Raw genomic sequence first — 24508 nt, forward strand, 5'->3', positions numbered from 1 at the left:
TTGCACTAAAAGTTGTAAGCAAAACCCAATACAAAGTAATAATTTTTCTGATTATTTTATTTCTTTCAACAAAAAGGTGCAAAATAGATACCATCCATCACATATTAGCATTTCATTACAAATCTCACCGCTTTCCCCCAAAGTAGAAAAAAGCCTGCAAAAAATGATGTTGACAGATTAGTCAAGTGTTATAAAGTTATTGTAAGCAATTTGCATTAGAGTCAAAGCATGCAGAAAAGCGTTAGAGGTTATGTTACATTCAAATGCAAGCTGGGAAGCATTGAGGTGTAGAGAGGCACATTATCTGCATCGCTTCATTCAACCAAAACTATAACAGCATATGAACTTCAACATATAAATTTGTGTCATTTGTCAGAGAAGTTATTGCTGTCTTAGTGGAAAAGCATAGAGTACAGGAAATGTGCTCTTTAATTCTAAAAAAATGTTCATTTTACGGCAGCTTCATTGAATATGATTGTTTTGAAGACCAAAGTTACAGAAAATAATAATTCATATTGTTATCTTGGCAGCAAATGCAAGTTATTATTTAAAAAAGTGTAAAGTACTGTTTCAAATTAAAATGATAATGTGTGTAGTATCGGTTTGTGTACCGGAAATACAGCATAGCACGTTAAAAACAATCAAAACACTGCAAATGAGCATAAAATGTGCTTCAAATTAAGACCACTTTGAACACACAAAGAACAGTCTGAGTAAATATACATTATATACAAGTTTACAAGGCATGTTGCAGCATCACAATGCGGTACAGTCGTCCCTCGCTGGATTGCGTTTTTTCAAAAAATGAGTGAAATACAAGTGATATGTAGTATTCTGGCCACTAGGTGTCAGTAATGACACAAAACGTGAGATTACTGTCACACTCAAGGAGTCAGTCAGCCATGGCCCTCCTATTCCATGTGGAAGTGGTAATTTTTGGATTTCTTATTTTGTTAAGAAAATCACAAACAAGTTTTTTTATGCTCCAAATACAAAAAACTTTCAATTTAATAACATTGATTCTTACATCGCGGCAATTCACTTACCACGGTCGGGTCTGAAACGATGACTATATGCTGTGTTTTTGTCCAGTACATACAGTATATATGGTATTCCTCATTCAGTACATTCATAGGAACTTCCTGTGTGTGGAAGACATTTGGTAAAATAAGGATCTTGTATACAAAACTGATCCCGTTTGTGTGGTATCCAACGCAGCGTTGCCTCAGCTACAAGTGATAAAAAGGAGTAAACAGTCGCAAGTATTGGTTGCAGTACCGCATGGGGCGTATCAGTGGACTCCATTGTAACTTCTTGTAATATTTCCCAAGGCCAACAAGGTACAGGTTTAAGGGTGGTTTGGTTTGAAACTTTTTTTTTTTTTACAAAAGTAAAACAGTAAATGAATATTAAATTTGAGTTTTAAATCTATTTTTGCATTCAAATGAAAAACCTGTAACTCCGCTGAACAACCAGGACATTATAATGAGATATTATAATGAGTCAATGAGCTCATTTCCAACCTGACACAAGATCTGGTTTTGGTTCCTATATGGTTGATGCCCAAAAAACCCTTTTAGGTCCCAAAACGGTCCCTCTTATTAAAAGTGTGATTAAAAAGATAACATAAGAATATTTTTTCCCCACTTTCACCAGATCAAATTATTACTAAAACATCAGATCTCATAATAAATTGTACATTTTTGTCATAAGAACCTGTGAGGCAAAATTATTATAATGAGTCGGTGGGACCAAACTAGCCCAGAAGATAAAAATAATAATTAAAACCAAATTATGGCCCAGTTTGATATACTTAGCCTTAAAACCAAGTTTGTTTAATGGACTTCAGGTCTGTGGTGGCGGCGTCCTGTGCTCAGGAGGTCTGGACACCCTGCAGTTTTTGCTCTCCTCCCTCCATCCTTTCCCGTCTCCTTTCTCCTTATTCTGCCGGCACAGTTTCAAAGCACGGGAGATAAACACATCCAAGTCGAATAGACGCTCCTTCTGCTTGACGGGGAGTGACTCCCTGGATTGAGCCTTGGAGGAGGATGAGGAGGAGAGAGGTTCCGGCTGAGAGGGAGGAAACAGAGGAGACGAAGCAGGGGACTCGCTGTGAGGTAGAGGAGAAGTGGGAGTGACGGGCGGAAAGGGGCTGAGTCTGTCCTCGTCGTAGTCGCACGGGAAAGGCTGCGGTTCAAGTTCTGAGTAGTGGAAGACCGGGGTCTGGAGGTCAGTCGGGGAGAGAGGGAGAGGCGGGGAGGAGGTGTAGCAGGAGGGTGATTGTGGTTCCAAAGGTGGACTAGGTGAGTACAGACGGGACTGGGTGCTCTCAACCCAGTGGGAGATCTCCTGGAATAAATCCCCCGTTTCGGTTTGCACAATCTCCCTCACGTCCTCCACACTGCCCCCGATGGGCTGGATGGACACGGGGGGGTTGCTGGTGGTGTTGCGCTTCCAGTGAGACAGATCCAGAATCAGCCTCGGTTCCGAGTAGTGCTGAGGCTTGCCCTCTCTCCAAGCGATTCTATCCAGGTAGGATGGCGAGCCCACTTTGTAGTCGCACGAACGGCCGCAGTCCAAGTCCCCGAAGCTCAAACCACAGGCCCGGTCCAGAGAGGAGTGGGAATGTTCCAGGAAGCGTTCAGCAGAGCTGCTGTGGGAATATTTACGTGGGTCCACCTTGAAGGGATGGGAAGAAATGGGAACGTTAGTGCACAGTTTTTCCTTTTCTGGGGTGACGCTAAATGATACCACAAATGCTCTAACCTAGGGGTCTCAAACACGCGGCCCGCGGGCCAAATGTGGTCCGCAGGACACTAGTTTGAGGCCCCCGCCTTGATATGAAAGTTTGATATGGATGCTGTATGGTATCATGTACCCAGAAAAAATGATTACGTTTGATTAATGTTCATGTTAAAGGTTAAATAACTGTTAATAGTTATCCTCCCTATCTGTGTGGAAGTGGTAAGTTTTTGGCTATTTAAGTTTAAAGGAAATAACTTGAAGGCTACCTGTTTAGGTCGCTAGCTCTCTAGTTTGCGAGTTAGCATGTGTCTCAAGACCCTGCAGTTGCGCAACATGTTGTAAATAAAAAAAGTATAAATGTGACTAAGGTTGTGTTTTGTCATGTCTACAGGGTTCGAATAAAGCTTTGGTAATTTTAATCTGAAAAAAATAATTTGTCTACCCACCAACTATATGTGGTTTCTTAAGTTTTTATTATTTGCCGTTTTATTATTATTATTATATTTATTTATTACTGATTGATTGATTTTCTTTATTCTTGATTTGTTTATTTTTCATCTTATTTTGTGCAGAAAAATAAAAATTAAGATATAGAAAATGAATGAATGAATGTCATGGCAATCAATTCTAATGCTAATAAAAGAGGTATCAACATATATTGTATATTTCCTCTATTTAAAAATACTGCTATAATACATAATTCCCAAGTTACACAAAATATGATATCGCTGACACATACCATAATTAATATTGTCTGCATCAGTATATTGTAAAAACAATAACGTGTAACATTGTATAGTATTTCATCAAGACACGCCCCCTACCTGGGCCTCCTCTAAAAATGAGGCACAGCTGGCTCTGGGGTCTCTTTGGACCTCCTCTTCTTCCTCTGTGGTGTCTTCCATATCAGAGATCATGTGACCACCAGAGGGCATGCATCGACACTTCCCCCCTGACTGCTGCCAGCACACGTCTGTTGATAAGCTGTTCAAACGCAGAGGTTAACACACACATTGTTATTATGGGATGCCAGCGTTATACGGTACCCGTCCCAGTGGATGCTGGAGGCCCGACTGAGGCTGTTGCTGAGGCTCTGCTCCATGACGAGGCTGTCCTCCAGCTCATCCTCGATATGGAAGGGATGCGACGATACGGGCTCGTCATCCGGACAGGAATACAAACGCAGGAAGGGATGGGACAACGCCGCCTCGGCTGTCAGGCGATCCATGGGGTTGAAGGTCAGGATTTGTTCCAGGAAGTCCACAGCTGGGAGGAGAGGAGGACAAAAGTACCGGTTGTAAAATTTGAGGTATGGGATTATACTATAAAACATTAACAAATTAAAGGAAAACGTACATTTTGGTACTACCTCACAATCAGACTAATACCATTTATTTCAATACCAAGTTATATATTTCATGATCTGTTAAAAATATTTTGAATTATTTCGTTATTTAGACATTTAGTTTCATGTTGTCTGACACATTAATCCGTCAAAGTCACCCATTAAATATTTGGGAAAATTCCCCAGGGCAAAATCAATTGATTTGGTTTTACAGTTACAGAGGATTTTTTTTGTCCCAAATTTTAAAAAAATATGAATAAATTAATAAGACACATGCATCTCCTAGCTGGGATATGAATGAATGAATGAATGATAAAAGTATTCATTCATAACTAAAGAAAGACCATTTACCAATTCATATTAAACCTATATTGGTACATTATTACATATTTGTCAGGTACAGCTTTTGGGTGTTAAGTTATTGTGTGATGAATATGGTGCTCAGAAAGTGTTCTCTGTTAAGTTGTTCATTCATTCATTTTCTACCGCTTATTCTCACGAGGGTCGTAGGGGGGGGGGGGTGATGGAGCCTATCGCAGCTGTCTTCAGGCGAGAGGCGGGGTACACCCTGGACTGGTGGCCAGCCAATCACAGGGCACATATAGACAAACAACCATTCACACTCACATTCATACCTATGGACAATTTGGAGCCGCTAATTAACCTAGCATGTTTTTGGAATGTGGGAGGAAACCGGAGTACAAACTCCACATGCCCAAGCGGAGATTTGAACCCGGTGTTCCCGATCTCCTGACTCTGTGACCTACACACTCGTCCACCGTGTTATTCATCCATCCACTCACCTTCAGCATCCACGTCAGGAAGCAGCTGAGAGAAGGGCTTCCTGACGTTCCAGCCATGATTAATATATGAAGGCATCACCTGGACAACAAAACGGGAGGACAAAAATGAAAAAATGGCAAAATGTGTTGTGGATATTTGATTAATGTTGGCACCTGTAACAGATCCTGTCTGTCCTCGTCTCGGATCACCGGCACCGTGTCAAGGATGAGCTGCATCTGCTCCAACTCATGAGCACCTGGAAGGAAAAACATGCATACAATTTAATGCAGTAATATCACTACACCAGCAGGTGACGCTATACAACAACATTGTGTTCCCTGTGGTAAATAACAACAATAACAAAATGATTGCTCAGCTGCTTTGGTAGTAAAGTGAAACTCAAACACGTCCAAGGCTGGCTGTGCGGCTGTGTAGCAGTGAGTCAATTCCCTCCATGGAGTGTTGCGTTTAGAAGACAGGTGGAGGTCAAATAAGCTTGTAGACGAGGAACAAAATGGAGTTGACACAGCCAGACTTTGTCTACAATCATTTGTTATTCTGCTCAGGCATTCACCGAGACTGCACTGACTGCGACTGGCTTTCCACGAGGCGAGTAGAAATATAGTCAGTGGATGATGTGAATAACATTGAATTTTTTTCCCTGTTAATTGCTACTTTATTCTTATAAAATTACAGATTTATTCTCAATTGGCTTCATGATATATTACAACACTTCTTGTGCTATTACAGTTTCATTCTACTGTCATGCTGGTAAAATAACACCTGTATTATTGTAGCATTAGAAATTTATTCTTGTAACATTACAAATGTATTATTTTCATTTCAGTATGTGGAATCAAACTATGGAATGGATTGAGTAAGGAAATCAAACAATGCACAACGATGAGCCAATTCAAGAAACAATACAAGCAGTTGATGTTTGCTAAATACAAGGATGAAGAGTCTTGAACCAGTATTGTGTTATATATATCACTATATTGACACTTACTATGGTACCCATTATGTCATTGGATGGTCATATCTCCTTGTACTTCGGTACATGGTTTAAAAAAAAAAAACAAAAAAAACGTAAACTATATTAGGAAAGCAGGAAGTGAACAAATGTAACAGTTACTGATAAACAGCTCTATCATAATCTGTTGGCATTGCATGTTGTTTGACTGGTAGGATTATGCAAAAAAAAAAAAAAACCACACACAAATTTGTGGAAAATGGAAATAGTCATTTTCCATTCATTCATATGACCCGGGAAGTAGCCTGTTGACACGATACGTGACAAAAAATAAATAAATAAAATATTAAGTATAATAAATAATGTTATAAATAATAACAATAAATAAAATTATTAAGTATAACAGTCTGACTCACGGTGTCATCTCATAAAGAACACTAAACTCGTCACACAGCAACTTAACACTCAAAAGGTAGCTAGGAAAGAGACAAAACAAGCTTAAAATGTAAAGAAAAAATAAACCAAACTATTTTATTAATGATCCTGTCTGTCCTTGTCTTTTCCCATTGTTCATTGGTGCCTGCCAGGGTGCTGCAATGACATCAGCCTCCCTCTGGGTTCTTCTGGCTGGTGGACAGAGGCAGCATTGCAGCACCTCGGCAGCTATTCATGCACCCATTGATTTTCCATGCCGCAATTCCTCCAATGAAACCGGAAATTGAAATTCCTGCCATCTAATATTACAAATTTATACAAATTTAAAACTGTACAACATTTTCCTCGCGCACACTATATATACACAGCAGAACATATAGGATGTGTTGCTGTTACCTGCAAAGAGCATGCATCCTGTGAGCATTTCTGCCAGGATGCATCCTGCGGCCCACATGTCTATCGCCTTTGTGTAGTTGTTGGGGGACAGCAGCAGACGAGGGGAACAGTACCACTTAGTGACCACACCCTCGGACAGATAGCCCTGAGGAAAGAGGGGATGAGGTCTTCTTAGACTATAGATATACTGCATATAGACACAGAAGGTCTAAAGTCTATTTTGGTTTTTCAACATTTGTTATTATTATTCACACTAATTATTTAGTTTGAGCTCTAAGAGCATGTGCGGTTTTAAATGGGCACTCCTCTTCCTGCTTGGTTATTATTCCGTTTTCTTCCCTGTTCACCACGACCAATTACTGCCATTATCTTGTACTTGTGGTATTTGCTGGGATAAAATTTCCATGTGCGACAGCGAGGGACTCAGGAGGGCCCAGGTGACTTGTCTTTTAATACCAGCGTGAGAAATTGCTTTTTCACACCAGGTAAAAAAAAAAAACGATCTGTCTTCAATGGTAACAGCAGCCACTGCATCAGTAATAAGGAAGCAATACTACAATAGTACAATAGTATTTCCAATACTGGAAACAGCCGTCAGTATAATATCTTAACTTGTCAAATAAAAGTAAATGAGTATTTACCTGTATACTGATGAGTGACAAAAAATACAACATTTCTTTGGGGGGTACGTTAAAGATGTAATTTACAAAATTTAATAATTTAATATAATATAAAAACTAATAATATAAATATATATATGAATATAATATAAATATAATATTATAATCCAAATAATAATATAAAAATAATATAACATTAAATATAAATAAAAATATATATTATTAAATGACTGCTCAGGGGCTGCACGGCGGTTGAGTGGTTAGCGTGCAGACCTCACAGCTAGGAGACCCGAGTTCAATTCCACCCTCGGCCATCTCTGTGTGGAGTTTGCATGTTCTCCCCGTGCATGCGTGGGTTTTCTCCGGGTACTCCGGTTTCCTCCCACATTCCAAAAACATGCTAAGTTAATTGGCGACTCCAAATTGTCCATAGGTATGAATGTGAGTGTGAATGGTTGTTTGTCTATATGTGCCCTGTGATTGGCTGGCCACCAGTCCAGCTGGGATAGGCTCCAGCACCCCTTGTGAGGATACGTGGTAGAAAATGAATGACGAATACAGCATTATATACATTATGCTGCAAGATCATCATTGAAAATATAATAATTATCACTCACTAACATACAGTATCACAAAAGCCATATTATGATACAACCATAGCAAATATAGCCATGGTAAATAAAACATAACATAATATCAAAGCAAATCAGTAATTCTACTGATTCTACTTGTCTAAACTTAGTACTTAGTATTATCAGGTTTAGTGCTATCTGATGCGGACGCTGTTTCAGTGTCAACAATCCTCCAGCAATACGGTAACACGAGTTGACCGATGTGTGTGTGTGTGTGTGCATGTGGAGAACCCTTGTGAAAAGTGATCTTTATCAGACAGCACATCAGCTGGGTGCACACACACACACACGGTGTGACGAATAACAAGTGATGAAGGGGGGGGGACAAAAAGGGTTTGAGAGAAAGAGAAGGACATGATGATTTAGACCGGGGGCCTCAAACTAGTGTCCTGCGGGCCACATTTGGCCCGCAGGCCGCGTGTTTGAGACCCCTGGTCTCATGACATTGGGTGTTAATTAGTGAAACAGCTTGTCGGTCTTGCAAATGTTCCCCCTTTTCCGCTATAGCAGGGGTCTCAAACATGCGGCCCGCGGGCCAAATGTGGCCCGCAGGACACTAGTTTGAGGCCCCCGCCTTGATATGAAAGTTTAATGTTAGTGCGGCCCGCGCAAGTTTGATATGGATGCTGTATGGTATCATGTACCCAGAAAAAATTATTACGCTTGATTAATGTTCATGTTAAAGGTTAAATAACTGTTAATAGTTATCCTCCCTATCCGTGTGGAAGTGGTAAGTTTTTGGCTATTTAAGTTTAAAGGAAATAACTTGAAGGCTACCGTTTAGGTTGCTAGCTCTCTAGTTTGCGAGTTAGCATGTGTCTCAAGACCCTGCAGTTGCGCAATATGTTGTAAATAAAAAAAAGTATAAATGTGACTATAGTCGTGTTTTGTCATGTCTACAGGGCTCTAATAATGCTTTGTTCATTTTAATCTGAAAAAAATCATTTGTCTACCCACCAACTATATGTGGTTTCTTAAGTTTTTATTATTATTATTATATTTATTTATTTATTACTGATTGATTTTCTTTATTCTTGATTGTTCCTTGCTGTTTTTTTTTTTTAGCTTCACCTTGTGAGAATAGTGAGGGTCGACTATCCTGGCCAGGCCAAAGTCTCCGATCTTGAGCAGCAGTTGGTCGGTGTTGATGAATATGTTGGCAGGCTTCAGGTCTCTGTGCAACACGTTGGACGAGTGGATGAACTTGAGTCCCCTCAGCAGCTGGTAGAACAGCAGAGTGGCGTGGCCTGTCAAATCACAACTTAAAGTGACTAAGCAGAATTAAACGACAACTACTTTCCCCATTGCACCTGGTTTACGTCGACATTTTAATGACTTTATTCTGTGTCACTGTTCTGTATGAAAAGCACCAGCAAAGGCGAGATGGCGTTGATCGAGTCATTTGACGGCAACGTCCTACCGACGTCTACCGTTCCTACCTAGAGGAAGGCCGGTTGAAGTCAATTAAACAGACGGCGACATTTAGCTTTTCTGGGATATGTATGAAAGGCACTAGCGAAAACACAACAACGTCAGTCCGGCTATTTTCGGAAGTATGTACAAAACTTCGGCAATGCCAAACATCTGACACTCAATTGTATACAATTATAACAATTGTGGCAATTGTTATATTGTAATGATCTTATGTCAATGTGAACATACAGATACTTGCAGCAATAACCTGGGTTCTGTGTAAAAGGTAAAAGGTATAGGTGGATAAATAGTCTGTTACTGCTGTAATACGGCTATTTTGGGAACTCTGTGTGAAAGAGGTGCTATTTTCTACCTGCAAAGATCGTATAAAAACTCTACAACTGCGTTGACTTTGTTGTTTTTTTTTTGGTTCTGTGTAAAATGCACAACCAATGCTTCCACTATTGACATTGAATTTTGGCTATTTTACAGGACCAGTTATTTCCGTAGTCTCAAATCGGGACACTGCCTGTGTACAAGGTTAATGTCAGAATGTCAGGAAAACAACTATGTTGACTTTGTTTTTTTTTTGTTGGTTCTGTGTAAAATGCACAACCAACGCTTCCACTATTGACATTGAATTTTGGCTATTTTACAGGACCAGTTATTTCCGTCGTCTCAAATCGGGACACTGCCTGTGTACAAGGTTAATGTCACAATGTCGGGAAAACAACTGCGTTGACTTTGTTTTTTTTGTTGGTTCTGTGTAAAATGCACAACCAACACTTCCACTATTGAAATTGAATTTTGGCTATCATGGCTATTTTACAGGACCAGCTATTTCCGTCGTCTCAAATCGGGACACTGCCTGTGTACAAGGTTAATGTCACAATGTCGGGAAAACAACTGCGTTGACTTTGTTTTTTTTTGTTGGTTCTGTGTAAAATGCACAACCAACGCTTCCACTACTGATAGTGAATTTTGGCTATCATGGCTATTTTACAGGACCGCCTATTTCTGTAGTCTCAAATCGGGACACTGCCTGTGTACAAGGTTAATGTCACAATGTCGGGACAAACACTGATACTTGTCATACAAATTATGACAACATGAACCCGAGTACCTGTAGATAGTGCTCCTTGCTCCAGCAACCTAGCCAAATCCGTCTCCATGCACTCCTGGATCACATACAGGGCTCCAAGCTGGGCCGGATCCTTTGTCGGGGGTCTTCCATAGGGGGACAGGACTTCATGGACTTGGACTACATTCTCATGGCGCAGTCGGCGGATGATTTTGACCTCCCTCAAGGCATGCTTCACCGTCACAGCATCCCGCATCAGTAACTTCTTAATGGCCACGCGTCGTCCCGTACGCTGGTCTACGGCCGACAGGACCAACCCGGTGCCTCCGACGCCGAGGGGTCGGAGGTCAACAAAGTGGGCGCTGAGGTCAAAGCCGTGGAGGAAGTGCGGGGTGTCATGTCTGGCCATGGTTGCTTCGTGGCTTAGATGTCGTCTTGCTGGTGGATGTAAACACATGACATGTTGCTTCGTTGTCGGTACAGGGAGTCGGGAAGACGGAAGTGGGCGGAGTCAGGCACCATGTAAGACTCAATGATATTCTCGTCCTCTTCATCCATGGCAGCAAAGCTGTAGCTAGTGACCTCCATAGACAACCAATGGTGCAGCATCCATAATGTGCTTTAATCCCTTTGCCAATCTGCTTCCTGTTGTGTATACACTTGGAAGGGAGGGGTTCCGCATACCACTATGAGTTGCGTCACTCAGGCCGGAACATCTGCTGCAGCAGGAGATTGGGGGGGGGGGGGGGGGGGTTGGCAAAGGAAGATAGATGAAAGTCACACAGCAACAGAGTCTCAATTACAACAGATTTACTGTCACATGGTAACAAATGGCTGACAAAGTTCATCTATTTTCATGTGATGCTTTTTGCAAAGACTCTCCATAAAAGACAAGACAAAAAAATGGAAACAACATCAAATAAAATAAAACAATAAAAAAATAACAGAAACAATAACATTAAAGACAAAAATAAAATGAAATTTAAAATCATTAAATTAAAACACTACAAATCTAAATGTTCATAAAACAGCAATTGTTTCACCATGTCTAATTCGAACACATTTATTATATTATTTTATATTTAACAATAAGACCATGAAAATACATTCTAATAACATAAAATTACAAATCATTACAATAATAATGCTCAAAATAGAATTCATATACTGCAAATTAAAAAACCCAAAAAGAAATCTACAAATATTAAATATAATTTAAAAACAATTACAATATCTAATCATAGATATTAAATTAAAAAAAATTGAAAATAAATCTAAATTAAATCCAATTTGTTTCAAAATTATTCTAAATGTAGCCCACACAAAAAAATCTAAAAAAAAAATGAAGTAAACCTGCACAATCTAATAACACTCAGTACAACAGCGGTATCAAACACCGTCACTAATATAGCAATATTAATATTAATATTGTAAAGTTCCAACATCGCTCCCTCATTATGTTGCTTTTTAAAAAGTACATAATAAATGAGTTGAATAAATTGCGGTTGACTGTGGCCTATTATTATTTACAACAAATATTAAAAAACAAGTTATATGCAGTATTGTGGTCGCTGAAGCATCAGTAAAGGTATGAGACATGAGACATGTTCTCCTCTCATTCTGTGTGGAAGTGGTAAGTTTTGACTCTTGAAACACTTTAAGTTGAGAATCCGTAAATTGTAGAGGCTAACTAGTGAGCCTGGTAGCTTGCTATGCTAACGGAGGCCGTCTCGTATGTCCCTGCAGTGATACTGTAGCCTATTCGATGTGAACAAAGAATAATAGATAAATAATAATATGTCTTCAACCAATATTTAGAAAGTCATAAACAGGTATTCTATGCTCCGTTTATTAATATTGAATCCTACTTTGCAGAGATTCACTTATTACGGTTGAGCCTGTAACCAATCAACAGCGATAAAGGAGGGACGCTTGTATATTTATTATTGTGGTTGTAGTTTGGCGTGGTGTAGAACAGTACTGAATCATGCTGCTAAATAAGGTCGGCAAAATATTATATTATAAGATGAGTATTTTTTTTTCCAAAGAATTCAGTAACCGAGATGTCGAACCACACTGACATAACACCTTCACGCTTTCATGTTTGTGTAAGAGTGCAAAGTGAGTGGAAAGAGCGAAAAGGAAGGAGCTGCTGATACCGGTGCTGGGTGGGAGGTGCAGATCTGGACTTACTTTATAAATAATGCATCACCACTGGAGACGACGCTTTGTGTGTGTGTGTGTGTGTGTGTGTGTGTGTGTGTGTGAACACTCTGCTATTCTGCAGCTTATGCAACAAAATACAGTACAGCGTCTTCAGCTGATTTACCAAAATGACCATCACAATACAGGACACAAATATAACCATATTTAGCAGGTATTACAAGATCTGGTGATAAGTTCAAGGGACTCACCTTCATTCATTCATTCATGCGGGTTATTAACTTATTTATACACTTGTATGACACTACAGTTATGAAAAATCAATCAATCAGTAATAAATAAGTATAATAATAATAATAAAAACTTAAGAAACCACATATAGTTGGTGGGTAGACAAATTATTTTTTTCTGATTAAAATTAAAGCATTATTAGAGCCCTGTAGACATGACAAAACACGACTATAGTCACATTTATACTTTTTTTATTTACAACATATTGCGCAACTGCAGGGTCTTGAGACACATGCTAACACGCAAACTAGAGAGCTAGCGACCTAAACGGTAGCCTTCAAGTTATTTCCTTTCAACTTAAATAGCCAAAAACTTACCACTTCCACACGGATAGGGAGGATAACTATTAACAGTTATTTAACCTTTAACATGAACATTAATCAAACGTAATAATTTTTTCTGGGTACATGATACCATACAGCATCCATATCAAACTAACATTAAACTTTCATATCAAGGCGGCGGGCCTCAAACTTGTGTCCTGCGAGCCGCATTTGGCCCGCGGGCCGCGTGTTTGAGACCCCTGCCTTAGAGGTTTTCATGTATTTGCAGGTGTCAGCACATTGGCTTAATGCAGCAGCTGTTAGTGTGTGTGTGTTCCCAAAAATGCAAGAATAAAAAGTGTACTAATACTACAAAGTGCATTGATGTATCAAACACTAAGTGATGATGTGCTCTTTGTGGCTGTGAAATACAATAACAAAGGACAGAATAAGAGAGGAAAAACAGCATCAGACTCACCGGAGCATCACGCCAGCCTGCCGTCTGCAGACAAAAGATCCGTAGAAAAGATAATAAAGACAAGATCCCACTTCTCCTATAGCGAAAAGAAGTACAATGAAACAAAGCATTTTTCTATTTCGATTTGTGTGTGTGAAACAAAAGATGATACCGTTGGAGGTGCGGAGGGAGGGCAGGGAGGCAGGCAGTCAGCAGCGGGTCGGCGTTGGGAGTCGATCCGCTATATGAGATAAAGCAGCCCGAGCTGCTACGGAGCCGAGACAGCCTGCTGTGTAGCCGCCCTGAGGAGCACAGAGATGTGGGGAGGGGGAGGGATGGAGGGAGGGAGGGAGCCGCACACACACACACACACACACTGCAGCTGATGAAGTACCCGTCTCACATCTCATCTTTTCCCACAATTCCATCTGCTCAGTCTGGGAGTCCCATCAGCATCATCAGCATGAGCTGCTTCATAAACCTTCTTCTTCTTCTTCTTCTTCTTCACTGAAATGCTTCCAAATGTGAATGAAAACACAATAGCAACTACAAAAACCTAAAAAAAAAAATAGAATAAAATACTAATATTGTATATTCTCTGCACAACACATTGTAGCTAAGAGATGAAAGGTTTACAAAAGGAATGTGTTCAAGAGGAAATTGAAACATTTTTCACATACCATAAAAACATCCAATAAAGAGTCTTTATTCTCATAATGGCGTCAGTGCTTGTATCCAAATCCATTAGAACACACAAAATATTAATGGTTTAATTTCATTTGAACATGCATCAGATTACAATTGAGTGCATCCCATAATCCAGGGGTCTCAAACACGCGGCCCGCGGGCCAAATGTGGCCCGCAGGACACTAGTTTGAGGCCCCCAGCCTTGATATGAAAGTTTAACGTTAGTGCGGCCCGCGAAAGTTTGATATGGATGCTGTATGGTATCATGTACCCAGAAAAAATTATTACGTATGATTAATGTTCATGTTAAAGGTTAAATAACTGTTAATAGTTATCCTCCCTATCCGTGTGGAAGTGGTAAGTTTTTGGTTATTTAAGTTTAAAGGAAATAACTTGAAGGCTACCTGTTTAGGTCGCTCGCTCTCTAGTTTGCGAGTTAGCATGTGTCTCAAGACCCTGCAGTTGCGCAATATGTTGTAAAAAAAACAAAAAAAAAACAAAACACAAAAAAAAAAAAAAAAAGAGTATCTCACTGTCACACTCGACTTTTTGCAACCTAATTTTGGTTTCATTGTTTTGTCCATCCATCTATCTTCTATGCTGGGGGGAAATGCTGGTGCCAATCCCAGCCGACTTTGGGCACCCTGGACTGGTCTCCAGTCAATCACATGGCACATATAGACACTCTCACATTCATACCTATGTACGGTTTAGTCGCCAATTTGACTTAACATGCATGTTTTTGGAATGTGCGAGGAGGTCACAGAGATTGCCCAACAGAGACTAAGACCAACTGTGGTCCTTTACTAATAAATAAATCTCCGCCCCTAACGAAAAGGAACTCCATATTGTGTATGGGAGCAGGGAGCAGAGAGCAGATGTGGCGACCATGAAGCAGACACACAAACACGCCTCAGGTGCAAAACATACACGGGAGGCGAGAAAAAGATGACAGTCACAAAAATAGACATGAGAGCACAGAGGATAAAACTATTTTTCTTTCCAAAAATAGGTCATGTCTGTTTGGGAAAGACTGTAAAAAGACTGACATGTAATGTATTTTTAATTTTACAATAATATGCATCTCCAAATGGTAATTCAATGGGTATGAATGTGAGTGTGAATGGTTGTTTGTCTATATGTGGCCTGTGATTGGCTGGCCACCAGTCCAGGGTGTACCCCGCCTCTCGCCCGAAGACAGCTGTGATAGGCTCCAGCACCCCCCCCCCGTGACCCTCGTGAGGATAAGCGGTAGAAAATGAATGTATTTGTGGTATACCATGTGCCTTCCCATCTTGACTCAATTGCACCACCGTTAGGCTATTTTGGGTACTGCAGTCAATCGTTTTATTTTACACTCCACATAAAGAATTACAAAAGACCTCCTTCCCTGACTTATCGCGCCGAATGGTTAAAGTTAATTAAATTAAATAAATAAATTAGTAAGTGTTATTCAATATGAATATATTCGTGTTTTCATAGCTAAAAGAGATACCTTACATAGCAAGTCACCAAGCTATCGAACTAGTCTCTACGGTTTACTTCTAAACTTTAAAAAAACGGGGTTTAAAACGAAGTAGGGAAAAAAAACAAAGCAAGAAGCCATAACCTTCCTACCTGCACACGGAATCGGATAACTTCTGTCCGACATGCCATGGCTGAATACGGTAAGCTAACACGGTTAGTGGCCATGCTACATATTGAAGCTAATGTCATGTTTCATCTATGTAACATTACTGACGCCTAGTGGCCATAATAATACTACATATCACTTTGTCTTTCAATATTCTTCCAATAATCCATGGTCAACCACGAAATATTATTTTTCAAAGCATCGCTTAGAGTCCGCTTGATGTGAAACACTCCTTTTATTATTTTAAACTGACAATAAAGCATCATCATTAAAATACAGCTTAGATTCAATTCAAATCAGCGGGCTGGAACTATAAATAAGACAACTTAAAAAATATTTTGTCACGTTTTTACACTATCACCTACAATATATGAGCAACTCAAAAACCTGTGTGGTTATTTAATCATTCCTATTAATGGCAAAAAAAAGGATACCATGGAATGTCACCTGAATGCAACATTCAGAAATAAAATTAAATAAAATGTGTAACATTGGTGCTGGCTGCTGTACTATACCAGTTTTTTTTTTTTTACAGTTGTATTCATGCGGCGGTGATGACATGGTGACAATTTCAAGCATAGAGAGGCTGGTAGCCATTCCTCCGGCCGTTAGTTCGACATGTGATCACGCACACGCTCAGCATCCCGAAGAACTGCAAGGTACAAACGCGACACCAAGTGCATGGACGTCAACAAAAGCGTCCTTAAAGTGTCAACAAGTGCTAAAATCACTGTACCTTGATGATAGCAAAGCCTAGAACGACCAGCATGGCGTATCCCAGGATGCCGTGCAGCAGCTGCTCTAGCTTGACTTCACAACCCTTTAATTAAAATAAAAAAAAAAAAAAAAGTTAATATTGCTGTATAAAATTAGGAATGTACCAATCCTATCTTTTGTAGATCAGATAATATGAGCTTCCTCAACAAGATTGGGTCGATCCGGTTGCCATATTACGTTTAGAACTCTGTGCCACACGCAAATCTGGTCGCCACCCGCAAGAAGAAGAAACCGCAACACCACCATGCAGACATGCCCATGGTGTACTATGGGGAAGTTACTTCCACACTGGATATTCGGTTCTGTAGCTACAGAGGTAGTTCCCCCTCACTGTGCCCTGACTGCAGAACACATGCAGTGGCGGAGCTACTAAATCGAAAAAAAAAAAAAGATCGGACATCCCTAAATAAAAACCCTATGTATAAAAAAACTAAGGCGGGAACAACATAAAATTAAAATGGAGAAATTGAACACAGACTTGCCATGCACCAGTATGAGCCTGGTGTTTGTTTTTTTGATGTGTGTGTGGAGAGGCGGTGAGCTAGCATGAATTCATTTCAGTCATATGCATATTATGTTTAGAATATGCCAATCAAAAATGGAGTTTACCTGCCATTCAAGCACAAACAAAACAAAAATGACCTTTGAATACCAAGGGTCCACTATAAGCACCTTAAAAAAAAAAGAAATGGAGATGAACTTACGTCTAATTTGAGCAAGTCCAACTGGTCCGTCCTGCCGGTGCACTGTGAGGTGGCATTTTTACAGCAGGACAGTGGCACAGTGTTGTTGTGGCTGCGGGACCAGGTGGTGTTGGACCAGCTGGTGTAGTTCTTCACGCCGCAGCACTGCAACTGAAAACAGAAGAGGAATTTAAACTTTGACCCAATCTGCTCATTACATCATTTCCTGTTATTTCACACGCAATGTAGTTTTTTGACGTCTAAATACCGACCTCAGTCTGGAGGTAGTCCACGGCTTTCACCTCAGGGTTTTCGCCATCATACTTTGCAAACATGATGTTCATGGAACGCTCCAGATCACCGCTTATCTATGTGTAAAAGGGTACAATCAAATCAGGTATTAGAAATATTTTATTTTATAAATGAAAGAAAAGGAGATGACCCACCCTTCCTTGGTAGACGAAGCTGAGCACCAGAGCGGCCACCTCAGCTGCAAACATCAGCATGATGATCATAAAGAACTGGACCAAAAAAAAAAAAATTATTAGTGCCGCAATCATTGGTGGCGTTGACCGACGGGGTGTGGGGGGGGGGGGGGTGATCGGGGTAACTCACAAAGCTCAGGCCCACTTTAGACTCCCTCATGGTGGCGCAGCATCCCAGCAGGCCGAAGATAAACATCACCACGCTGATGCCGATGATGACGGCGGCTGGAATGAGTGTGTACCTGTCCTGGATGAAGTTCTCGAAGGTGCCATAGCTTCTGAACACCTGGGCGCCCACGTAGGCCAAGCCGGCCCCTGCGGCCTACGAGTGGTTAAAAAAAAACATTCAAAGCTTAAATTTAAGCAAAAATATGCAACCACCACACAAACTACATATGAGTTAACTGAAAAACTTAACTTGTAGTGCACATTGGCACAAAATGTAAACCTTCCCGCACAACTCAATCACCCCAGCTTCATTAATTCCCCGATTTGCAAGGGACCTTAGAAGACGCTGCTATTATCCTGCAGCAGCAAAAAGGGAATCCAGAAAGAGCAGCAAGAAGGCATAAACTTAAAAAAAGGAGGCACTGACAGTGTGGGAGAATGAATTGCTGAAAAGAGGCTACAGAAATTAACATTGTTTGCAAGTAGTTGTCCGAGTCACCACCAATGTATTCAAAACTGTGTACCACTGCAGGGATACATTTGATTTGATTTATATGATTGCTCCTCCTGCCAGTTATAAATGACAACCACCAGCAATCACAATAAAAAATAGACAGAAATAATCCAGTCCAAAAGGTTCACGTTACACTCGCCCAAACATGCCTATACACTACTTGTATCTTTGTCTTAAATTAATTGGATTGCTCCACTTGCCAGTTATTGGGATAACCACCACCTTACATAACAGAATGACTCAAAATAAGCTGCAAAGTCAAGAAAGTGCAATGTGGAGGACTATGAATGGGGGGCCAGCACAAATGACCCAAAGCGTGGCTTGTCAACAACTAGGAAGCAGACTTGTTTTCCAACTGGTGGGGTTGAACCAGCACAAGGTTTGTTCTGCATATCATCAGCTGTGATTTCATGTGATCTAGAACAGAGATAAACCTTTAAGCATGCACGGACTCATCATCGTGACTTTTTTTTTTTTTGTTCAATATACGCACCACTGAGCCGGCCAAGCATGTGACGCTGCAGCAAGCACTCTTAAAATGGTGTTTTGTTCAAACCAGCATTGATTTAGGCTTGTTTCAACTCATGCTAATTGTAAAAACAGACAAAAGTGACACATTTAAGGCATTAATATCACTGACCCTGACTCGTTCTTTTGACCTTTGACAAGGCCTGCATCAACACCAAAATAATATTTTTCAAGTGATCTAAAAACATCTTTGTGTCTTTTGTGGAAGTCAGCCATCATCAGTCTTTCTTGCGAGGCCGCATGACTCACGTCTCCTAATCACTCCAGTCACGGGACGGGGCTCGTTCCTCCACCACCCGCCCCGTAATCCACCTTGAAAGTCTGATCTTGTGCCTATGAAGTGATGAAGTAAAGAGGCTTTAAAAAAAAAAAAAAAAGACACACCACGCTAGCCATGTGGAATGTGACAAAATCTCCAGGAACCTATTTGAGTGGTGGAAATGGTGGCGTTTCCCGCTCTTGCGTGGAGTTTCTATGGAATGTGCGTTAAAATCTTTCAATTTAGGACCCGTTACGAGCATTTTTAAGGCTTCAAGCCTTTTTGACCTACACTGGTTTCAAACAATATGTAACAGTGTGTTGGAAAGCTTAATTTAAGGTAATTTAAGCTAATCTGTTGTTCTGCAGTTAAAATTAAACACATCAGGTCAAAGTGCGTTATAACTACTCCTCTTATTCAAAAACATGACAAAACCTTGTCTTGTACTGTAAAAAATCAATTTCCAGAAAATGTGCTCCAGAAAATGTTTGTTTAATGAGTGGGACGTCAAAACTGTATCATATATTACTGAGCTGTATTAGGTGGCCAAAGATCTGCCTGTATAAAAGTGTGCTATTTCTTCACGGAAATAGTCCTTAACAAGTCTGAAAAACAAACTAAACTAATTCAATCAAAAAAGTAAATAAACATTAAGCAGATAACTAGTAATTGTTGATATTATATGCAAAATATGACCGCATCAAAGCGCCGAAGAACAGGCATGACAATAAAGCAAAAATCACAACAACACTGATTGCATTATCGCGATAAATGTGTTTGTGTGCCCCCCCACTGCAAACACACAACAGAACAATGACCAGCTTTGTATCGCTTGCCCTTATCAAATTATCAAGTGGAAGTGAATATTGACCGACAATAACATTGTCGCCATTTCGAGGTCAAAGGAGGTAAAAAGTAAATAACCACATGCTTGGCTAGCAGCCAGGTAACCGACGACACTTCAACGCAACAAACCAACAATTTCAGAATATCCTTTTGAGATTTTGATGAATCCACAGAATATTGTAATGAATTTCATATATAATACGTGGGATGTACTTTTTTTAAAGAGGAAATGTCGAGTTTTATCTACTTCCGCAAAGTGAGCAGGGTGATTTTAAACGATACAATAGCAAACCAGGCATTGATGTGATTTGAGGAACCACTGCAGCGAAGTTAGCATAAGTAACCATTTAAGGACAAAATGGACATAAAGAGTCTTACCCAGAAGACCAGACTGAGGAAGAGAAGGACGGTCTTAGAGGTGATGATTCCGCAGTCCATGTTGTCTGATGAAGCCCAGGCAGGTCGCAGTGGCTCGACAGTTGATCTGGCACACGTCCTGAAATTGGTCACAAGGTTTCCAGTCAGTCAGTGCTGTGGTGCCGCCAGGTCACATGACCTCCTATGGGCGGGGACTGGGGCAGGAGGCGGGAACAGAGGTTTGCTGATGTGATATCACCGATTTCATTGCACTTTTACGCAATATGTGTTTTTAAAGAAACAGAAAACATGACATTTATTTTAAAAATATGGAAGCAAGTTTCTGCCACTAAAATATCCCAATGGTAAGTCGAAATAATGAGATAAAAAGTCAAAATAACGAGATAGAAAGTCAAAATAACGACATAAAAAGTCAAAATAACGACATAAAAAGTCGAAATTACGAGCTAAACGGTCGATATTTTGAGATAGAAAGTCATAATAATGAGATAAAAAGTCGAAATAAGGATTTAGCTTTGTAGAAGACTCATATCAGCAGCACTGTTCAGACATGGATTGTGAGTACATTGAAGAGTACTTCAAGTGTGGCTTTACAAGTGATGAAATACTTCATTTGCTGGTGAATTCACATAGAATTGTACTAAGCATATTGTAAAGAATTTTGAGGATAAGAAATAATAAAAGTGATGTGGCTGTTTACAACTGTCTCGCCATTTTGCCAAGTGACGAAGACGACTGGGAAAAAAGATGGCACCTTTGGCACATGCGCAGTTGGTATCTATTCTTATCTCAAAATTTCGAATATTTATCTCCTAATTTCGACTTTTTATCGTAATTTAATTGGGATAATTTACCATTGGGATAATGTTTTTTTCAGTGGAGGAAACTGGCATCAATAATAAAAAATGATACAATTGAAATAAATTAAATTGATTGATGATTTATTTTAAACCCGGAAGTGATATATGTATTTACCGTTATGTTCTGCTTCTTTGTCCAAACACTTGGAAATGGAGGTGCATTTTGCATAAAATTAAACCTGAAAATCTACACTACAATCAGCTCAAATCCACAATTTTTCCGTCGAGAGGGAAAAATCTTAACATTTCAAGAAGTGTCCCCAAGTATGATTGTTCTTCCGTACGTGCGCAATACCACCCAGTGAGTCAAAGCTGGCTTTCTCTTCAGGGTGTGTAATAATCTCTTTAAAAAGACTCTTGACGTCTTATAGAATGGGTTTTAACTGGTCTGCATTAAAGTGTTAATCGCATCCCGACCAGAGGCGCTAGTTTGTAATAAGGGCCGTTTAATTCAATGAATGGGAGACGTCGTAATGATAACGTCACCCGCCGCCGTGCGTAATTACGCATCATACTTTGTCCGAAGGCCCCTCGTGCCCCTGAAGTCGGCACGTTTCTGAGAATGAAGCTCTGGTAAAAGCGGGAAGAATCTTATAAATCCAGTCTCCACCTCCGACAGACGCTCCCGCCAACAACAGCCCACCTGGAGAATCCACTCGCTCTCGTCTGATAGGGCGTGGCCAGCCTACAATGGTCATGGCATCCACATCGCCGAGGAGAAAGAGGAAAATGGCGTCCAGCCTGGTTCTAAATGCCATCTCCTCATACGGGGGGCCGACAGGGGTGTCTGTGGCCGGGGTCAGGAAGATCCTGAAGGCCAATGGCTACGACGTGGTGAGCAACAGAGGCAGGATCGGCCTCGCTGTTCGGAGATTGGCGCTCAGGAAATACATCATCCACACCAGAGGCAGAGGAGTCAGGGCCTCGTTCAAGCTCAACACCTACGCCTCTGGTCGCAGGAGGAGGAGGAGGAGGCGGGTGGGACGGAGGAGGAGGAGGAGAAGGAGGAGAAGAAGGAGGAGGAGGAGAAGGCGAAGAAGAAGAGGCAGGAGGAGGCGGAGGAGGAGATACAGGAGGGCCCGCTCCAGGAGAAGACGCAGAAGAACCTACTCTCGGAGGAGAAGGAGAAGGTCCACGAGGAGGAGAAGGAGGAGGAGGAGAAGAATTGCCCCTAGGAGGATCAGGAGAATCAGGAGGTACCGCAGAAGGCGCAGGAGGACCAGATCCAGAAGGAGGAGGAGAAGGAGGAGGAGCAGATCCCTCAGGAGGAGGAGGACAAGGTCCTACAGGAGGAGGAGGAGAAGGAGAAGATACAGCAGGAGACGATAAGCTTCTACAAGTCATCCAGAAGCCAGTAGTTGGACTATTTGATATTTTTTGCAGTGTGTTCTTGATCTTCATGGAGTGTGTTTTTAATCAACTTGCTGTTTAACACCATGTAAAATGCCACTGTAAAAAAAACAACAAAAAAAACAATAATGCAACATAAAATAAAAATGATTATAGGCAAACGTGGCTTCAATTGTTTGACTCTTGAAACCAAACAAGAGTGGAAAAAAATTACATTTATACAGTTTTATGCAGCACTTGTGTAGTTACATTAAATTCTATGGTTATCATCACATTACTGACAAGATCTGCTCTGCATGCATGCAGTTTGAAGTCCAAATTTATTTTCTTTGCAAAATGTTGGACATATTTGGGGGTTTGGAGACTCCCCTCTTTAAACCTGTTAACCTCTGACCTTGATATATAACATAACATAACATGTGAGGGAACGTGAGTCGCGGGTTTAAACCCGTGTGAGGGTGCTTGAAGTCCAAACTTATATTTTTTCATACAAAAAGATGTTATATTACATACATCATTTTTTTTTACCTATAAATGGATTTAGAATGTTGTATTCTTGTGTTAAACAATACCAAAGTTTCACATAATAAGGGGGGTGCTGGAGCCTATCCCAGCTGTCTTGGAGGCGGGGTACACCCTTGACTGGTGGCCAGCCAATCACAGGGCACATATAGACAAACAACCATTCACACTCACATTCATACCTATGGACAATTTGGAGTCGCTAATTAACCTAGCATGTTTTTGGAATGTGGGAGGAAACCGGAGAAAACCCACGCATGCACGGGGAGAACATGCAAACTCCACACAGAGATGCACGAGGGTGGAATTGAACTCGGGTCTCCTAGCTGTGACGTCTGCGCGCGAACCACTCGACCACCGTACAGCCCGTGATTTGGGTTATTATCAAGAAAACCAAGTTGCTAGAGAGCTCTCAAATAAAACTCAGGAGCTATTTTTGTCATAATCAATACACCTGTCCAAATAAAAGTACCTTTAGTTGTACTAGACATTAAAATGCATACTTTTGTACATATATATTTTTTTAATCATGCAGTGGTTAACGTCTTTATTAAAGGTAAACACGTCCAAATGTGACTTAAAACATAGTGAGTACACTTATAATGACTTTTATGATGGTGGTGGCTTGACACTGGAACTGACTATTATAGTTTGCATTATTCCCTATATGGCAATGTTTTGAATTATGACCAAATCCTGGAACATATCACGTTGGACCTTAGAGGTTCTCATGTATTTGCAGGTGTCAGCACACTGGCTTAATGCAGCAGCTGTCAGCGCGCTAACCACTCGACCACCATGCAGCTCGTTTATAAGTGAAGATATAAAATTTATTTTAAGGAGGAAAAAAGCCAGTGATGGCTAAAATGTGTGATAATAACCACAGAACTTGAAACAAGGTAATTACACAAATGATGTGCAATAAACTGTGTAATATTCATAATAAAACATTTATAGTTCACTTTTTGTATTCAAAAATACTATTCTAAAATGGCTGAATGCTGTTGTTAATACATTTCTCGCATATGTTACGTGAAGATCCATGTAGAGAGACACTTTTATGGATCTATATTCATTTTTTTTTATTTACAGAAAGTAAAGATATGACTTTTGGAGATCAATGCCTTGCAGGTAGAAATGTCATTCTATTTCTTCATTTTTTTTAATTTCAGTATAGAAAAAAACTATTAAAAAAACACACCATTTAGATTACGGTTGAAT

At 40.4% G+C, this 24508-nt stretch overlaps 3 protein-coding genes across 5 annotated transcripts; 1 reads left to right on the plus strand and 2 right to left on the minus strand.

Annotated features, from left to right (window-relative positions):
* Positions 1–1830: 1830 nt before the first annotated feature.
* Positions 1831–13907, minus strand: mapk4 (mitogen-activated protein kinase 4). 3 transcript variants are annotated; one of them, XM_078789463.1, is made up of 10 exons: positions 13619–13907; positions 10943–11142; positions 10466–10861; positions 9001–9176; positions 6678–6822; positions 5047–5129; positions 4894–4972; positions 3792–4011; positions 3570–3729; positions 1831–2679 (listed from the first exon to the last, which is right to left on the minus strand). In XM_078789463.1, the coding sequence occupies exons 3-10, from the start codon at positions 10830–10832 to the stop codon at positions 1846–1848; spliced, it is 2064 nt and encodes a 687-aa protein (XP_078645589.1). In that variant the 5' UTR covers positions 10833–10861; positions 10943–11142; positions 13619–13907; the 3' UTR covers positions 1831–1845. The 3 variants fall into 3 exon arrangements, with proteins under 3 accessions (XP_078645589.1, XP_078645588.1, XP_078645587.1); XM_078789462.1 differs by having other exon boundaries at positions 10466–11139; XM_078789461.1 differs by having other exon boundaries at positions 10466–11142.
* A 2215-nt stretch (positions 13908–16122) lies between these two features.
* On the minus strand, positions 16123–22422 carry tspan36 (tetraspanin 36). Its single transcript, XM_058071495.2, has 8 exons — positions 22059–22422; positions 20556–20673; positions 17993–18184; positions 17824–17898; positions 17650–17745; positions 17399–17548; positions 16654–16737; positions 16123–16569 (listed from the first exon to the last, which is right to left on the minus strand). The coding sequence occupies exons 2-8, from the start codon at positions 20613–20615 to the stop codon at positions 16489–16491; spliced, it is 738 nt and encodes a 245-aa protein (XP_057927478.2). The 5' UTR covers positions 20616–20673; positions 22059–22422; the 3' UTR covers positions 16123–16488.
* Positions 21780–22765, plus strand: LOC131128554 (uncharacterized). The gene has a single exon (XM_058071498.2). The coding sequence runs from the start codon at positions 22106–22108 to the stop codon at positions 22742–22744; it is 639 nt and encodes a 212-aa protein (XP_057927481.2). The 5' UTR covers positions 21780–22105; the 3' UTR covers positions 22745–22765.
* The last annotated feature ends 1743 nt before the right edge of the window (positions 22766–24508 follow it).

Source organism: Doryrhamphus excisus, linkage group LG3 (assembly GCF_037039965.1).
Source record: "Doryrhamphus excisus strain RoL-2023G ecotype Guam linkage group LG3, RoL_Dexc_Guam_v1.1, whole genome shotgun sequence".
Classification (NCBI taxonomy): Eukaryota; Metazoa; Chordata; class Actinopteri; order Syngnathiformes; family Syngnathidae; genus Doryrhamphus; species Doryrhamphus excisus.

What these genes read in the sequence shown, in the direction of transcription:
- tspan36 (XM_058071495.2), bottom strand. Translation starts at nt 20,615, where the DNA reads ATGGACTGCGGAATCATCACCTCTAAGACCGTCCTTCTCTTCCTCAGT. An exon ending in CTAAAGTGGGCCTGAGCTTT is followed by an intron (nt 17,899 to 17,992) that starts GTGAGTTACCCC and finishes TTTTTGGTCCAG; the next exon opens with TTCTTTATGATCATCATGCT. An exon ending in TGGACTACCTCCAGACTGAG is followed by an intron (nt 17,549 to 17,649) that starts GTCGGTATTTAG and finishes TTCTGTTTTCAG; the next exon opens with TTGCAGTGCTGCGGCGTGAA.
- LOC131128554 (XM_058071498.2), top strand. Translation starts at nt 22,106, where the DNA reads ATGGTCATGGCATCCACATCGCCGAGGAGAAAGAGGAAAATGGCGTCC.
- mapk4 (XM_078789462.1), bottom strand. Translation starts at nt 10,880, where the DNA reads ATGTGTTTACATCCACCAGCAAGACGACATCTAAGCCACGAAGCAACC. An exon ending in AGGATGCATGCTCTTTGCAG is followed by an intron (nt 5,130 to 6,677) that starts GTAACAGCAACA and finishes TTTTCCTTCCAG; the next exon opens with GTGCTCATGAGTTGGAGCAG. An exon ending in CATTTTTAGAGGAGGCCCAG is followed by an intron (nt 2,680 to 3,569) that starts GTAGGGGGCGTG and finishes CATCCCTTCAAG; the next exon opens with GTGGACCCACGTAAATATTC.